The sequence below is a fragment of the Antechinus flavipes genome, chromosome 6 (genome assembly GCF_016432865.1).
Source record: "Antechinus flavipes isolate AdamAnt ecotype Samford, QLD, Australia chromosome 6, AdamAnt_v2, whole genome shotgun sequence".
In the NCBI taxonomy this organism is placed as follows: Eukaryota; Metazoa; Chordata; class Mammalia; order Dasyuromorphia; family Dasyuridae; genus Antechinus; species Antechinus flavipes.
This window is the reverse complement of record NC_067403.1, coordinates 141,940,444-141,958,860: the sequence shown is the minus strand read 5'-3', so window position 1 is coordinate 141,958,860 and position 18,417 is coordinate 141,940,444. Positions and strand designations below refer to the sequence as shown.

The 18,417-nt window shown below is 37.1% G+C and overlaps 1 protein-coding gene across 2 annotated transcripts in view; it reads right to left on the bottom strand.

The window, feature by feature from the left end:
- Positions 1-18,417, bottom strand: part of SLC9B1 (solute carrier family 9 member B1) — a 92,669-nt gene that overhangs the window by 22,726 nt on the left and 51,526 nt on the right. For both annotated transcript variants that reach the window (XM_051966167.1, XM_051966166.1), the window contains exons 10-11: positions 2,389-2,497; positions 1,679-1,815 (exon numbers count right to left, since the gene is read on the bottom strand). In XM_051966167.1, the coding sequence (XP_051822127.1) occupies positions 1,679-1,815; positions 2,389-2,497 (246 nt within the window). The remainder of the gene's footprint in view (positions 1-1,678; positions 1,816-2,388; positions 2,498-18,417) is intronic.

Sequence of the window (18,417 nt, the reverse complement as noted above, 5' to 3'; positions counted from 1 at the left end):
ACCTATTTTATTTTATACTTTTTGTTCCTGCAAGAGTTTAGTTTATGTGATACAGGACTTAGGAGGTTAAAAGCAAGCAGAATCATCATTAGCCAGGAGTCTATACTGGTAAAGTTCCTTCCTTTTTGGGCTTTTCAGCTTGAAGATAGAGCAGAATCCAACCTCAGATACTTAACAACAAGTATGATCGTGGGCAGCTCATCCAGCTCTGTCTGCCTCAGTTTCCTTATCTGTCAAGTTGGAGAAGGAAATGGCAAACCATTCCAGTATCCTTGCTTAGAAAACTCCAAATGGGATTACAATGAGTTGTGCATGACAAAACAACAAGCTTGAGGCTAAAATCAGAGAACTCAAGTTGTAAGTTGAAGACCATCTACTCCTATCCCCTCATTTTTACAGATTAGAAAACTGAGATCTAGGAAGGTTGGGTGATTTTCCTAAGACCATATAGGTAATAGAATATCAAAATAGAATATCAAATTTAAATCCAAATCTTTTGGGTCTAGAGCCCCCCCCCCCCCAAAAAAAAAAAAAACTACACCAAAACCTGTCTGCTTGAGACCAACAACAGCATGATGTGAAAGGATAGGCCATCTCCTTTCTATAACCTTCTGTGGCACTGATTAAAAGCAGAAAACTGAGGTGTAAATAGTAGTTTCATTTTAAATTTCAAGAAATATTGTAACATTTATAAGGTTTATGGAAACAGATTTTGAGGGCAGGAAATAGTAGCAAAATTTAATTCCATTTGTTATAATAAGTACTTGTGGGTATAATTTATGCAGTTAGAAGACTGGTATGAGATTGTAAATAAAAAGCAGTAATTCTTTAAGACTTATAGATTCTGGAACATTTAACACCCAGATGACTCAAACGTTCTTCAAGTTAGAAAAAGTACCTCTCTTTTTAGAGCCTAATTTATATTTTGAATAGCAAAGTATTGCTTTATAGTGTTTTATAAAATATCTTTCACAAAAATCAGTATTCCTCTTGAAAGTGAGATTTAAAAAAGAATATATCATCAATACTACTAGATAGTTGGTTTTTTAAAGTTATTTCCAAAGTGCACTAAATCACAGTTTCAAGGGTTACCTGAAGGCTAATCCTCACTGGATATTAAATCTTGGGACCCATCCCATCTTAAAGTCATTTGGGAATATGATAAATTTACAATCTAGGATTTTATCTTAATCACTGATAAAAATGTTAAGCACTCACAGGGGTCCTCAAACTTTTTAAATAGGGGGCCAGTTCACTGTACCTCAGACTGTTGGAGAGCCAGACTATAGTAAAAACAAAAACTTTGTTTTGTGGGCCTTTAATAAAGAAACTTCATAGCCCTGGATAAGGGGGATAATCATCCTCAGCTGCCTCATCTGGCCCGGAGGCCGTAGTTTGAGGACCCCTGTGGAAGGTCAAATACTAATTTCTGGGGCAAATTCACTGGAGCCTTCCTTCCAAGTCTACATTGAATCTGTAAGAAATTTTCTTTGACCATCCAAAGATTTTGAATCTATTGCACTCTGCTAGTGTGCTTGAGAGTGTGTGTGCATATGCAATTAAAACAATTGTCTATCAGACTTCCAGTTGAGAACTCAAAATAATCTCCATAATTTAATAACTTGTAACCGTATGTTACAAGTAATCTGTATCATTAATTGCTCTTTCCCATCCTTACCTGAACAGTGGCTTTGGGTATCCATGCCAAGGCAATAAAAATTTTTTCCTTAAATGAAAAACCAGCAAAACACACCAATAAGAATGTGACGAAAATTCGAGCCAACAATGACAAGCTCAATGTACCAACACAGATGCCTAGAACAAATTAAAAAAGCTTGAGTTAATAATTCAAATCAACAACATATTAGCCAAGAAGAACTTTTTGAGGATGACTAATTACCAAGAACAGCAATAACATCTTAGTTTGACATTCTTTTTTTTCTGTTTTGTTTTCAAGCATTTTCACACATATTATCATTTTGTCCTTTTTAAGATAAAAATAAGGAAGTGCAAACATGATTGAATATAAAACAAAACTTATTTCTGGCTTGGGTAAAAACGATTCAATTGATGGAGCACAAAGTGCTGTCTAGTTATGGTGATAGCACGTATTTCAGGAGAGGCAGCATTTCTTTTTTCATATAAAGAAAAGTGTTTTTCATGTCAATTGAGCTTTTTAAAAGACCTATAGATATAAATCTGATTTGATTTTATGTTCCCAGATCATTCGGATTGGCTGCCTCAGAAAGTATTTGTTTACAACACATAAAAAGAAATGAATGTGCTGAATATAGCATGTATTGCTAGACAAGTTTTTTTTTTAAAGGACAAGGAAGACAATGTAAAAAATCTCCAATATTTCTGAAAACTTCTCCTCTAATGTCTTACCAATAGTATTTGATTCAAGATTCGCAACAGACACCTCTGCTCCAACCAGACCAAAAAGAAGTGGTTGAAAAATTTGCCATGTGCCTGCAATTATTTTTTGCACTTTTACCTATATAAAAGGAAAACAGTTGGATAAGTTATTAGAGAACTGAGTCAAATTAATCAATTTTATTTAATTATAAATATTTTACATCTCATACCCTTGAAAAAGTCTGCTTTCAGTACTGAAAACTTTTTCTAACCAATTTGCATCAGATTGATGATTTAATAGACTTGTTTTTGTACTGCTCTAGATTTAGAAGAGAGCCTATTATAGAGTAACTAGGTTGCAGAGGATGGATAAGCATACCTGTTCTCCATCTCAGCTTCCAGCTTTGGATATCTGTAAATCTTAGAAGTAAACCATTAAAGCTTATATTAAACCTGGGACATTCTGAGAAGATACTAATAGAAATGTCTGCCAGAATGTGTCCAAAACAGATCTTTTAAGCACTCGTAAGTACTTTTAAAGAAAGATAATTTTCCAAGTTGAGCTAGGTCATTAATCAATAGTCTTGAGTCCTTTCATTCAACTAATTCAGAATCCAGCTAAATGTATTATAATTTAGGTCACAAGGAACACATGAGAGATTCAGTCAAATATGTCTTCTGATCATGTTATCTATGGAACTTCCCTGATAGATCAGTCTAGTGACCATGCTCTATTCCTTTCCACCTTTCCCCCCCCCTCAAAAAAAAAGTGTAGTACAGAATATAAAAGCTGACCTTGGAGCAAAGAAAACTTGTATTCAAATCCTTCCTCTTACATATGGCTGGGTGATCCTGGCCATGAACCTTACCCTCATAGTTGGCAAGGCATCTCTCAAATGAAGATTCACAGAAAGGGCTGACTTGTTTTGGTAGAAGTTACTCACTGGGACCTCCCCAACATCAACAAAATTATAAATTCAGTTCCTATTCTAGTCCCTATGCCTTTGTATTTGGAAATAAAAAAGATGGGAAAAAAAGTAAAAATGAAACAAAAATAAGAATTTTAAAAATAGTGGTGATTCTTTTAGGTACACTTCATCCTTGTGAAACATGTCTATTAACAGTATTTTCTCTTCACCATAGGGATCTCTGCATCCACAGACTTAAAAATGACTTGTTTTTAAGTGAAACACCTGCTACTTTGTAGTAAAAACCATCACTTTATTGGTCCATTTTAATTTGGTGAGAATTAACAGCAAGTTCATTTGGTCTACAGACATAGACTCTCCTTTCTTAATATCTTTCTTTTTTTTTTTGAAAATTGATATGTTTGCCTCCCCTCCTCCATTTCTGCAGTGTCTCTTTTTTATCTTTGATTCCTTAGATAGAAATCTGAACATCACCAATAGTAACTAGTACAGTGATCCATCACATCCATACTTTCTGTCAGTAAAACTTTCCAGGAACAATAAATCTTAATAATCACAATTTTCTCTTGCCTTCTTATTTGCCCTCCCCCCCAATCTTCATGATTCTGCCTTAAGTCCAATACCAAGCTTTATTCTGACACAATCAGCAGTCTTTCATTTATTAACATCATGATGACAAAGTAGAGGTAGCAACGCAGCGTGCAAAACCTGAGAAAGCCACAAGGTGGAGATGCATGCTTGAGCTGTTCAAGCTCATTTCTACACTGTCTAGGTATGCAGGAGACTTGAGTTTCTCTAAAACTATAGAGCTTTCTGAGTTCTACACAGGTGCAGACAGGATTGACTGAAATCTTTCTTTTTAATATGTCGGTCTAAATAGGTTTCTTTCTAGGATACAAAGATTCCCCTAATAATTAATTCATAGTTAATTTTGCAGCTGGTATGTTCCACCTTCTTTCCATTGATACTATTCTAATTTTTTCCTCGATTTTGAGAAACCTAAAAGGATTACTCATTCGCATATAAATGAGCTATTTACTACATTAATCTCTTTCCTAAAGAGAAAATCAATTTTAATTATCCCTTTTAAAGTTCATGAACAATAGAAAATCCACTATTCCGAGTTGAAGTCTGAAACCTCAATTCCAAATTTCAAATTCAAAATTCAAAAACTAGGAAGCTTCTCTCCCTCTAACCCAATTAAAACTAGCATTCCCTAAGTGTGCCCCCAAACTGTGGTGTTAGAGGGTGAGAGTTCCCCAGAATTTTGGTCTCACAAGTAAAGGGTGTGGGGCTAGAATATTATCTATTTGGATCTGTCAATGAGTACTTGTTGCATAAATAAGCTTTCAGTGTCCTTGTAGCATTCAGAAAGATGAAGATGAAGCTGCTGTGAGATATAACAAACACAGTCTTTGTAATTGGAGGTCACACAGTTGGACTGACTAGATATGTCCTCCTATAGATCTTTGGAATGAGGAGGGAAGTGGGGCGAAATAAGGGGAGAGAGAGAGAGAGAGAGAGAGAGAGAGAGAGAGAGAGAGAGAGAGAGAGAGAGAGAGGAGAGAGAGAGGAGAGTGAAATGAGAGACACAGACAGACAGACAGACACACACACACACACACAGAGAATGACAGAAATTCCGGTGACAGAGAGAGATTGATGTAAACTGTCCCCCTGATCTTTGTGGGGAGGAAGGGTTAGAAATCTCACCCTCCTGTTTATAGGAGAAACTACCAGATAAATAATCTCCTCTTAAGATTCAATTGGAGATCTTGGCCTGGGGCATAATCACTACTCTCTATTAGATTGAAAACTAGTCCCTCAAATTGCTCCCTAGCTCGGGATAGCAAAAAACCCAAAAAAACCAAATGCTTTGTGCCCAGACCTTTGCAAATAATCCTAATAGGATTTTTCCATCTAAAAAAGCTGTTTTCTCAGTGTAATAAGAAATAATGTAATAAACCCACTTTTTTGCCACACCTCTTTCATTTGGGTTTGTGAATTCTTTTGCAAACCCTGTGGACCAGCTGGGGGACCCCATTGCTGTCAAGGGATCTCTCAACTCTTATTTCTTACATCTCACCCAAGACGACAGACACACACACACACACACACACACACACACACACACAGAAAGAGAGAGAGAGAGAGAGAGAGAGAGAGAGAGAGAGAGAGCCACAAACAAAAAACTGCCTTTCTCTTTTAAAATTCCTACCAGAGTTTATGATCTTAACTTGACTCTGACTTGGCACTTTTCATTAGCCAAATATTTTTCTCATACCTGGGCTTACTTCTGTTCTTAGCATTTAACAGAGAAAATTTTGCTACAGAAGGGACTGCCATAACAAGTGGTATATAAAATATGTACTTCTCCTTTCCCTTTCCTAGGATGTGTGTTAGACAGAAAGGAAGGAAAAAAAGGAAGGGGAAAAAAATAGAGAGGGGGAGGATTCTGAGAAAATGGTAGAATAGGTCTGAAAATTTCAAGCTCTCCAGATTTCCCCCAGAAACAGAGTAGATTTGCACCTCAGGATGAATGAACATAGACTGGTCTCAACAAAGAAAATTTGAGACAGAACAGGGGTCCTCCTGTAATTCCATTCTTCATATCTTCAGTGAGGCAAATTAGAAAATGATCCATTCTGAGAAGAATGGAAGACAGACTCCAGGGATATCATATGAGAAAGTAGCAAATCCTGAGAAACCCTAAGGCTAGCAGGCAGTGAGAGTACCACAAATAGTGCTGGCTAATCTGTTGATCAATAAACTGTAGAACTCAAGGATGGGAACTACCCCCATCTTTTATCATTCCTCAATTGCATCTCTATGTCATCATATTAGTATATCAACCTAAACTTTATTTTTCTTTCCTATAAAATTATCTTCTTGATTCTGATTCTGCTAAATTCCCTTGGAAATTAGCCCACTGTCAAAGTGTATCTTTTTACTTTTGTCTCTTTACTAGATTCCCCTGAACTTAGTCCATTTCAAATGACATCACCATTATAATAAATCTTTGCCTCTTAATTTGGAGACTTAGTGATTGTGCAAATTCTTTTGTCAAACCCACAACATTGACCAGAGGGACCCTGATCTTATTGGGGCATCTTCCCCCTCAATATTTTTGGTACCTAACATAGTGGGCCCCACCCCCCAACTTTTATGTTCTCCTTAAAGTAAGCCCCTTTTAGCTGGGGGCACTCCAAGTACTTAGGAAAGCCTGTCTGGGTTGTCTGAGCTCCTTGCTCTGTAAATTTTCCTTGTCAGGAACACCTGGACTTGGAATCTCTTGTCATTTCTCAGCTAAATTCCTTCTGGTCTAAGGAATCTTTGCCACCTTTTCACCCTCTGGGGGATGCCAGAGAAGATGAGGCACTATAGGACTAGAAATGCTAAGACTCATGGCAAAGATGGGACAGTTCACTTCTATCCCTAAATCTACTGGAGGACAATTGAGAGCAGAAGTCCAAGAATTCCTTCTGGGATCACCTCATCAACATGTGGACCTTATGTTCCAGCAATATTTCTTCAACCCAATACCCTTCTCCTGAACCCTCACCTCTTAAGCTCTGAAACCTGCAGACCCTGCTCCTCAGTCTCTTTCACACTGGGAGCGGAATCCCTTTTTCTCTCCCTCAAGATCATGATTTAGCCACTCCTTCTAAACTCTGGCCACTCAGAGAAATAGCTTTCTTTTGTTTGTAGTTATTAGCAGGCTCTTGGAGTGAAATAATCAGGGAACAGGTGTCTTTTCAATGTCAGACCTTTCCCAGATTAAGGAAAAATTTGGCCCTTACTCTGAGGATCCCACTAGACATATTGAGGGATTTAAAGCCATCTCCCTCCAATCTGACCTTACCTGGGGAGATATTAACATCATTATCTTCTCTTGCTTCACCATAGAGGAGCAAAAGAAAATCTGGGATCTAGCCCAGAAGTTTGGAGATGATATGGCTGAGTCCCTCCCTCCCTGTTCCCAGGGATTATTGCTATTCCAATCACAAACCCTGGGTGGGATTATCAGAAAGGAAATAGTGAGAATGGATCATTTTCTAATTTGCCTCACTGAAGATATGAAGAATGGAATTACAAAGCTGGTTAATTATGAAAAATTTAAGGAAGATCTCCAAGGATCTGAGGAAAATCTTGCTCTTTTGTAGAGGTGCCTTTTAGAGGATTTAAAGGAAGACCTGGAGCTCACTTCTCTGGAGGGAATCACTGTCCTTAGCATGCATTTCATTAGTCAGTCTGCCCCAGATTTTCGGAGGAAGCTGCAGAAGTTTGCCCTGGGTCCTCAAAACTCCCCAGACACAGCTATTGGAAACAGCTTTTGGAGTTTTCAATAATAGGATATGAACTGTGGCAGAGGAGGGAAATTGCAGAGCCAGAGGGATCAGAGAGCAGACTCAAATTATAGCTGCTGCTATATCTGAGAACCATGTGGGTTTGTGCCTTAGATGCCACAGCAGACAGGTCCATTGGTCTCGCAATTGTCCACAGAGGAAACCTTCAGACCCAGGACCTAAGTGCAACCAGGAGAGGCATAGGAAGAGAGAGACTGTCTGCAATGGGTTCGAGCCACCTCTACTCAATGCCCTGTTCTCTGGTCTCCTCAGGACCAAGAGCTACAATGTCCAGGGTTTGGTCAGGCTCCCCCTTACTCCATCATGATGGCTGAACTCACGTACTTTGGATGTGACAGGTAAATCCTTTGAATTTCTCTTTGACTAAGAGATCTAACTCAGTTTCAATTGATTAATGATGGACAAAAGCAGCTACACCCAAAGAAAGAACACTGGGAAATGAATGTACTGTTTGCATTTTTGTTTTTCTTCCCGGGTTATTTCTACCTTCTGAATCCAATTCTCCCTGTGCAACAAGAAAACTGTTCAGTTCTGCACACATATATTGTATCTAGGATATGCTGTGACATATTTAACATGTATAGGACTGCTTGCCATCTGGGGAAAGGGATGGAGGAAGGGAGGGGGAAAATCGGAACAGAAGTGGGTGTAAGGGATAATGTTGTAAAAAAATTACCCAGGCATATGTTCTGTCAATAAAAAGTTATTTGAAAAAAAAAGAATTTCTCTTTGACTTTATGGGAAGCTGGTATTTTGTCCTGCCCTGGTACTCTAGCTCCACTACCCCTCCTCTCTTGTGATGGGGATTGAAGGAAAACTTAGGAACGTTTTGAAATCTTCCCTCTGCCTTGTCAGTTTGGTGACCTGTTATTCAAAACCTCTTTTCTTATCATTTCCTCTTGTCCTGCCTCCCTTGTTGGGGAATGATTTAATTGCAAAATTGGGGACCCAATTTTCTCTTCTCACACCCCTGGGAACATTTTTTGTGCTTCTCTCATAGATCTTAATATTCTATCTGAAATCTAGGAGGAAGTAGATTTCTCTATCTTGGACCCAGAATATAACCTGGATAGGTTATTCATGTTACTCCAACTTTAGTGCACCCTCAGAATCCCAGCGTGTTCCCTCAGAGGTGCCAGTAACCCAGTGAAGTCAGAGATCAGAGAGGGATTGCAACCCCTGATTGAAAAATTTCTTAAGTACAAGCTTTTAGTTCCTGGTCAGTCTCCCTAAACTTTAGATCTTAAAGATGCTTTCTTTTGTATACCCAGAATAACTTTCTAGGTTCCTGAAGCTATAGTGTTTCCTTGTCTAAGGCCCACATTGACTGTCAGTCTGTTAAGTATTTGAGCCATGAATTAATTCCTACCTCCCATTCACTCTTAGAGAAGCAACCGATCTTGTCACTCTCTGAATCTGCCTCAAAGAAACTGAACTGACTTTTGCCCCAGTGTTAGCACTGCCTAATTTAAACAGGGAAAAGAAATCAGTTTACTCTGTGGTGAGCCTCAGGAGCACCTTGGAAACTAAGGCACTTCCCACTGGGACCTCTGCCCAGAGGGTTGAACTCTTTGCCCTCACCAGAGCTTTAGAACTGGGAAAAGGAATGAGAGTGAACAACTATATTGACTCCAAATATGCCTTGCATGTTTTGCATGCTCATGGAGCTAAATGGGAAGAAAGGGAATTTTCCACAACCAAACACTCCTTCATTAAGTACACAGGGGAAATTCTACAATTACTGCAAGCTGTCCATGGGCCTAGGTTTCTCTTATGTTTTGTAAAGGACCCCAGAAAGGGGATTCATTTCAGTCCAAGGGAAACAGGTTTGCAGATTCAGCTGCCTGTGCTGCTGCCTGGTTACCTCTGATGATACCTTTGATTCCCCAATTCCCCTACTCCTACACTCCCTCATATAGCTCCAGGAATAGTCCCTTGCTAAAGAAAAGGGATATAACCCTTCTCCTTCTGGGTATTTTCAAACACCCTCAGGCCAGTTTCTAATCTCCTTTTTGGCCTACACCTAGCTACTCACTTGGGAAAGAATGCCCTCCAATCCCTTGGGAAACCTGTTTTCACTGGTCAAACAATTAGATAGGTCTGCCTCAACCCAGCTTTTTTTTTTTTTTTTTTTTTTTTTTTTTTTTGGAGTTATCCTCTACTTTATCCAAGATAATTGTTTTCTCCCTCACTGCAGTGAATTTTTTATCTTCTAGAGCAGGGGTCCTCAAACTTTTTAAAACTATTTTTAAATAGTTCACTGTCCCTCAGACTGTTGGAGGGCTGGACTATAATAAAAACAAAAACTTTGTTTTGTGGGCCTTTAAATAAACTTCATAGCCCTGGGTGAGGGGGATAAACATCCTCAGCTGCTGCATCTGGCCCGCAGGTTGTAGTTTGAGGACCCCTGTAGACCATTAATGAAGAAGGAATCCCGAAACTCTAAAAATCCTTGAAGGAAAAAAAATCTCCTTCAACTCTGCCTCAGTGAGTGACCCCACCAGAGGGCAATAAGACAACCAGTTTCATTCTGTTATCTAGGTGGGGTTGGTTCTAGTCCTTAGCAAAAGAATTTCAACCCTATTCAATTAAAGATCTTCTATTCAAATTCCAGCTCACACTGGAACCCAGCTTGTAGATGAGCCCACTTGGGACTCCACTCACTAGCTCCCACTGAGTCTGCCCTGCTTGGCTGTCCCAGCCCCGACCAAGACACCCAATATAATGGCTTCCTTCAATGAAGGACTTTTTGCAGATAGACCTTGGTAGCTCCCTTTGCTACCAGGACTTTCTGTCCACTGAAAACTGCATTCTCAGTGCAAAACTCCATTTTCCATAGATTTGCCACTATAGAAGTCAGTCTCTTAGTAAACTGATTTCTATCTAACAATAAACTTTCATTTTGCAACTAATAATTTGGGAATGAGTGAATTCTTTCACTCCTAAAACCTGTGGCCAATTTTAAGGGGATTCTTAACAACTCTTTTATAGCCACTAATCTAGACCATTCAAATAGCATTTCTTGAAAAACCCTAAGGCTAGCCAGCCTTGGGAGTGCCACAAAAAATGTGGTTAATAGCAGTAAGTTAATACTGATTCTGTTGGTCAATAAACCATAGAACTCAGTGATAGGAACTATCCCACCCTATTATTCCTCAGTTATACTTCTAAGCCATCATATTAGCCATCAACCTAATATTATTTCTCTTTCCTATAAAATTGTGTTCTTGATTCTGATTCTTTGATAAATTCCCACAGAAACTAGCCCACTATCAAGTAGCATAATATCTCCTTACTTTTGGTTCTTTGCTAAATTCTTCCCCATTGTCAAACAGCTTAATTATCTTCTTACTTTTGGCTCTTCGCTAGATTCTCTTGGAACTTTCGCCCGCTTCAATTGGCGTCACAATTATAATAAATCTTTACCTCTTAACTTGGAGACTGAATGTGGAAATTCTTTTGCCAAACCTACAACACCAACCAGGGGAACCCTCTACTCCACACCAGGTTTGAGATTTAAATGCACATAGGAATATTATTGCCAGATTTCAAAACCTCACAGATAAAAGAGAAAAATTTGCAAGAAACAAGGAAAAAAACACAATTCAGATATGCTGGAGCTACAATTAAAATTATACAGGACTTATCATTAGTCACAATAAAAGACTTCAGGTCCTGAAATAACACATATTAGCAATCAAAAGAACTAGGTCTGGCTAAAAATGTCATATTCTGCAAAATTATCCATAAGGTTGAATGAAAAAAATGGACATTCAATGAACTTGCAGATTTTTAGGACTTTTGTCTCAACAGTCAAACCAACCTTAATAGAAAATTTAACATATTGGAGGCCACTATCAAAGCTTAATTTCAAGAAATTTAAGATGGACAAGTTGTTTATGTGTTGTGCAAGGAAATGTATATTATATGTTTTGGATTGACATCAGTAATTGGGTAGCTCAAAAAAAGATTGTGGCAGAGTTGAAAAAGCAAAACTGACCAGGAAAAGGTAAAAATAATAATTATGTTATACAAATGAGGTGCAGAGAGGCATTGGTGGGGGGAGAAGGACTTATAGTTCTGAAAACTATTTCCATTGGGAATGGATTAAATAGGCAATGCTATATATATGGCATCAAGGGGATAGCACCCTTCAAAAGACAAATTCCTGCCAAAGTCAAAATGCCTTTGAGACACTGACTCTTGATGTCTCTGCTCTGATAAAGATATATCCTATCAGGCAATCTATACATTGAGAGATGTTCTCCCACAACACTTCAGCAACTCCACATGCTTTCCAGTTGCTTATTGTGTCAAGAAAACTTGACTTCTCTTTCAAGAAAGAAGCCTTGCCAATACTTACACTCTCTAAAAATGCAATGGGAGACAGGAGCATTTTTCTTCTAACATGTCAAGCACAGATTTCATACTTTTTTCAGTGGTGCCAACTTCCATTTTGGACTAATTTCTTATCACTCTGAAGACCTCTCTTGACATTTATGTACAAAAACATCATTTAGTTCTTTCCTGGCCATAGGCTAAATACTTGGGAGACACCAATGGCTTTTTAATATTCTGTGAGATCAATTAATGTCTGAGGCAGTTTGGGGTTCTACCATTATTTCAATAACTAAAGAATACCCAGAAGAAGGCAATCAGGTTGATGAAAGTCTTCAAATTTATGATGCATGAGGAAAGGTTGAAGGAATTGGATATATATAATCTAAAGAAGTGAAGGTTTCAGGAAGCTGTGACAATACTCAAGAATTTGAAAGGATGTGACTTGAAGGAAGTACTCAACTTTTGCCACTGGACCCAAGAGAACTGAATAAGGAACAACTAATGGAAGCTGTAAAGAAGAAATTTAAACTCAGCATAAGAAAGATTTCCTATCAATGAAGTAGTGGGTGGTCCAAATAGAATGGGTTGCCGCAAAAGGGCAGAGATCATCTTTGAAAAAGAGAAGAGTGGCTAGAGACAAAGATGCATCACACAAAGAAGGATATGTTTTTAAGCAGTCATCTGTCAAATTTAGCAGAGAAGAGTGATAAGGATTTATATAAAGGCAGTGATTCTGGGAAAGATAGACTGGAATAATGTAAAGAATTAAAATGTGGCGGAAGGGAATACGGAAACTGGGAGGGAAAGGGGTAAGATAGGGGGAGGAACTCTAAGGCGGGGGGAGGGATACTAAAAAGGGAGGGCTGTGAGAAGCAAGTGGTGCTCACAAGCTTAATACTGGGAAGGGGAGTAAAGGGTAAAGAAGGGAGAAAAGCATAAACCGGGGTTAACAAGATGGCAAGTAATACAGAATTGGTCATTCTAACCATAAGCGTGAACGGGGTAAACTCCCCCATAAAGAGGAAGCGGTTAGCAGAATGGATTAAAAGCCAGAATCCTACAATATGTTGTTTACAGGAAACACACCTGAAGCGGGGAGATACATGCAGGTTAAAGGTAAAAGGTTGGAGCAAAATCTACTATGCTTCAGGTGAAGTCAAAAAAGCAGGGGTAGCCATCCTGATCTCAGATCAAGCTAAAGCAAAAATTGATCTAATTAAAAGAGATAAGGAAGGGCACTATATCTTGCTAAAGGGTAGCATGGATAATGAAGCACTATCTATATTAAACATATATGCACCAAGTGGTGTAACATCTAAATTCTTAAGAGAGAAATTAAGAGAGCTGCAAGAAGAAATAGACAGCAAAACTATAATAGTGGGAGATCTCAACCTTGCACTCTCAATTAGATAAATCAAACCACAAAATAAGAAAGAAGTCAAAGAGGTAAAGAGAATACTAGAAAAATTAGATATGATAGATCTCTGGAGAAAATGTAACGGAGACAGAAAGGAGTACAATTTCTTTTCAGCAGTTCATGGAACCTATGCAAAAATTGACCATATATTAGGACATAAAAACCTCAAACTCAAATGCAGTAAGGCAGAAATAGTAAATGCATCCTTTTCAGACCACGATGCAATGAAAATTACACTCAACAAAAAGCCAGGAGGAAGTAGACCAAAAAATAATTGGAAACTAAATAATCTCATACTAAAGAATGATTGGGTGAAACAGGAAATCATAGACATAATTAATAACTTCACCCAAGAAAACGATAATAATGAGACATCATACCAAAATGTATGGGATGCAGCCAAAGCGGTAATAAGGGGAAATTTCATATCTCTAGAGGCCTATTTGTATAAAATAGAGAAAGAGAAGGTCAATGAATTGGGCTTGCAACTAAAAATGCTAGAAAAGGAACAAATTAAAAATCCCCAGTCAAACACTAAACTTGAAATTCTAAAAATAAAAGGAGAGATCAATAAAATTGAAAGTAAAAAAACTATTGAATTAATTAATAAAACTAAGAGTTGGTTCTATGAAAAAACCAACAAAATAGACAAACCCTTAGTAAATCTGATTAAAAAAAGGAAAGAGGAAAATCAAATTGTTAGTCTTAAAAATGAAAAGGGAGAACTCGCCACTAACGAAGAGGAAATTAGAGCAATAATTAGGAGTTACTTTGCCCAACTTTATGCCAATAAATTCGACAACTTAAATGAAATAGAAAAATACCTCCAAAAATATAGCTTGCCCAAACTAACAGAGGAAGAAGTAAACATCCTAAACAGTCCCATCTCAGAAAAAGAAATAGAACAAACTATCAATCAACTCCCTAAGAAAAAACCCCCAGGACCAGATGGATTTACATGTGAATTCTACCAAACATTTAAAGAACAATTAACTCCAATGCTAAATAAACTATTTGAAAAAATAGGGATTGAAGGAGTCCTACCAAACTCCTTTTATGACACAGACATGGTACTGATACCTAAACCAGGTAGGCTGAAAACAGAGAAAGAAAATTATAGACCAATCTCCCTAATGAATATTGATGCTAAAATCTTAAATAAAATATTAGCACAAAGATTACAGAAAATCATCCCCAGGATAATACACTATGACCAAGTAGGATTTATACCAGGAATGCAGGGCTGGTTGAATATTAGGAAAACTATTAGCATAATTGACTGTATCAATAACCAAACAAACAAAAACCATATGATCATCTCAATAGATGCAGAAAAAGCATTTGATAAAATCCAACATCCATTCCTAATAAAAACACTTGAGAGCACAGGAATAAATGGACTTTTCCTTAAAATAGTCAGGAGCATATATTTAAAACCATCAGTAAGTATCATATGCAATGGGGAAAAACTGGAACCTTTCCCAGTAAGATCTGGAGTGAAGCAAGGTTGCCCACTATCACCATTATTATTTAATATCGTATTAAAAACACTAGCCTCGGCAATAAGAGTCGAGAAAGATATTAAAGGAATTAGAGTAGGCAATGAGGAAACCAAACTATCACTCTTTGCAGATGATATGATGGTATACCTAGAGAACCCCAGAGATTCTACTAAAAAGCTATTAGAAATAATTCATAATTTTAGCAAAGTAGCTGGCTACAAAATAAATCCCCATAAATCCTCAGCATTTTTATACATCACCAACAAAACCCAACAGCAAGAGATACAAAGAGAAATTCCATTCAGAATAACTGTTGATACCATAAAATATGTGGGAATCTATCTACCAAAGGAAAGTCAGGAATTATATGAGCAAAAGTATAAAAAAGTCTCCACACAAATAAAGTCAGACTTAAATAATTGGAAAAATATTAAGTGCTCTTGGATCGGCCAAGCAAACATAATAAAGATGACAATACTCCCTAAACTAATCTATTTATTTAGCACTATACCAATCAGACTTCCAAGAAAATATTTTAATGATCTAGAAAAAATAACAACAAAATTCATATGGAACAATAAAAAGTCGAGAATCTCAAGGGAATTAATGGGAAAAAAAAATCAAATGAAGGTGGCCTAGCTGTACCTGATCTAAAATTATATTATAAAGCAGCAGTCACCAAAACCATTTGGTATTGGCTAAGAAATAGATTAGTGGATCAGTGGAAAAGGTTAGGTTCACAAGACAGAATAGTCAACTATAGCAATCTAGTGTTTGACAAACCCAAAGACCCTAACTTCTGGGATAAGAATTCATTATTTGATAAAAACTGCTGGAATAATTGGAAATTAGTGTGGCAGAAATTAGGCATGGACCCACACTTAACACCATATACCATGGACCATCAAAATGGGTCCATGACCTAGGCATAAAGAACGAGATTATAAATAAATTAGAGGAACATAGGATAGTTTATCTCTCAGACTTGTGGAGGAGAAAGAAATTTGTGACCAAAGATGAACTAGAGACCATTACTGATCACAAAATAGAAAATTTTGATTACATCAAATTAAAAAGCCTTTGTATAAATAAAACTAATGCAAACAAGATTAGAAGGGAAGCAACAAACTGGGAAAACATCTTCACAGTTAAAGGTTCTGATAAAGGCCTCATTTCCAAAATATATAGAGAACTGACTCAAATTTATAAGAAATCAAGCCATTCTCCAATTGATAAATGGTCAAAGGATATGAACAGACAATTTTCAGAGGATGAAATTGAAACTATTACCACTCATATGAAAGAGTGTTCCAAATCATTATTGATCAGAGAAATGCAAATGAAGACAACTCTGAGATACCACTACACACCTGTCAGATTGGCTAAGATGACAGGAAAAAATTATGATGAATGTTGGAGGGGCTGCGGGAAAACTGGGACACTAATGCATTGTTGGTGGAGTTGTGAACGAATCCAACCATTCTGGAGAGCAATCTGGAATTATGCCCAAAAAGTTTGATCCAGCAGTGTTTCTATTGGGCTTATATCCCAAAGAAATACTAAAGAAGGGAAAGGGACCTGTATGTGCCAAAATGTTTGTAGCAGCCCTGTTTGTAGTGGCTAGAAACTGGAAAATGAATGGATGCCCATCAATTGGAGAATGGCTGGGTAAATTGTGGTATATGAATGTTATGGAATATTATTGTTCTGTAAGAAATGACCAGCAGGATGAATACAGAGAGGACTGGCGAGACTTACATGAACTGATGCTAAGTGAAATGAGCAGAACCAGGAGATCATTATACATTTCGACAACGATATTGTATGAGGACATATTTTGATGGAAGTGGATTTCTTTGACAAAGAGACCTAACCGAGTTTCAATTGATAAATGATGGACAGAAGCAGCTACACCCAAAGAAAGAACACTGGGAAACGAATGTGAACTATCTGCATTTTTGTTTTTCTTCCCGGGTTATTTATACCTTCTGAATCCAATTCTCCCTGTGCAACAAAAGAACTGTTCGGTTCTGCAAACATATATTGTATCTAGGATATACTGCAACATATCCAACATATATAGGACTGCTTGCCATCTAGAGGAGGGGGTGGAGGGAGGGAGGGGAAAAATCGGAACAGAAACGAGTGCAAGGGATAATGTTGTAAAAAAATTACCCTGGCATGGATTCTGTCAATATAATTATTATTAAATAAAAATTTTTTAAAAAAGAATTAAAATGTGTCTCAGGCTGCAGAAAATAGAAAGTACACATCATGCCTTTTCTTTACCATTCTCTGGTGTCTAAAAGAGAGTCCAAAAGAGGGGTTTGGAAAAAACTCAAATCACCACTTAGCCATGATGAAGGAGAAATGGAGAGTAATGATTCCAGTCAGTGCCTTGTGTCAAGGACCATAACATGGGAAGATTTTTTTTTAAATAGAAATAAGTCTTACAAATAATCATTAACTTTCCAGTACCCCTTCACCAAAACTTATTTACCTCAAAAAGAATGTAATAATTAGACATTTCTTTATTTCCTCTTAGTATACTGTGTGACTGTTAGTACATAGTTGGAGAATGCTATAAATGGAAGAAGTCTTTTGGGAAAAATCATTGTAAAAGTTAGAACAATTATGTTATTCATATGATCATCTTTGATCTAGCACTTATCCTACTAGGACTATATCATATAGACATTACTAAAAGGGGAAAAAAGACTTGTGAAAATAATTTATTACACCATTACTTAGAGACAATGAAAAATGTCAAAAACAATATAATCTGAAGACAACCCATGGGTCCAGTAGTGAACAATAGCCAAATAAATCGTAACATATTTATTACAATTGTACCACAACTGCAATGAATGATTGAACACAATTCTCAATAGAGGATTATAAGATGAATGCAAAGAAGCTTGCAATGTAAATAAAGTAATATAGAATAAATAAAGCATAATTAGAACAAGCAGACATAGTGATAATAATGATGAAATTTGGGAAAAAAAAACATGGAAAGAGGCAGCTAGGTGGCATGGTGGATAGAGTACTATCCCTAAATTCAGAAGGACCTGAGTTCAAATCTGGTCTCAGACACTTAACATTTCCTAGTTGTGTGATCCTGGGCAAGTCACTTAACCCCAATTGCCTCAGCAAAAAAACCACACACACACACACACACACACACACACACACACATACACACACACACACAAAAACATGGAATATAGACTTCAGAACAAGAAAGGGAACAGAAAATTTTAATTATTTTTTAAAAGGCTATTTTGCATAAAAATCAAACTTTAATCAAGCAAGTCAATGATTCTGCTCTCCTTCTTTCTTGTTTTTCATTTTTGTGTGTTTTAATGACTGAAAATCAAATGTGAGATTAATAAAATAGAAAACAAAAACAAAAACAAAACAAAACTGAAACAAAAAACTATCAGGCTATAAATAAATCTAGGAACTGGTTTTATGAAAAAATCATTAAGATAGGTAAGTCA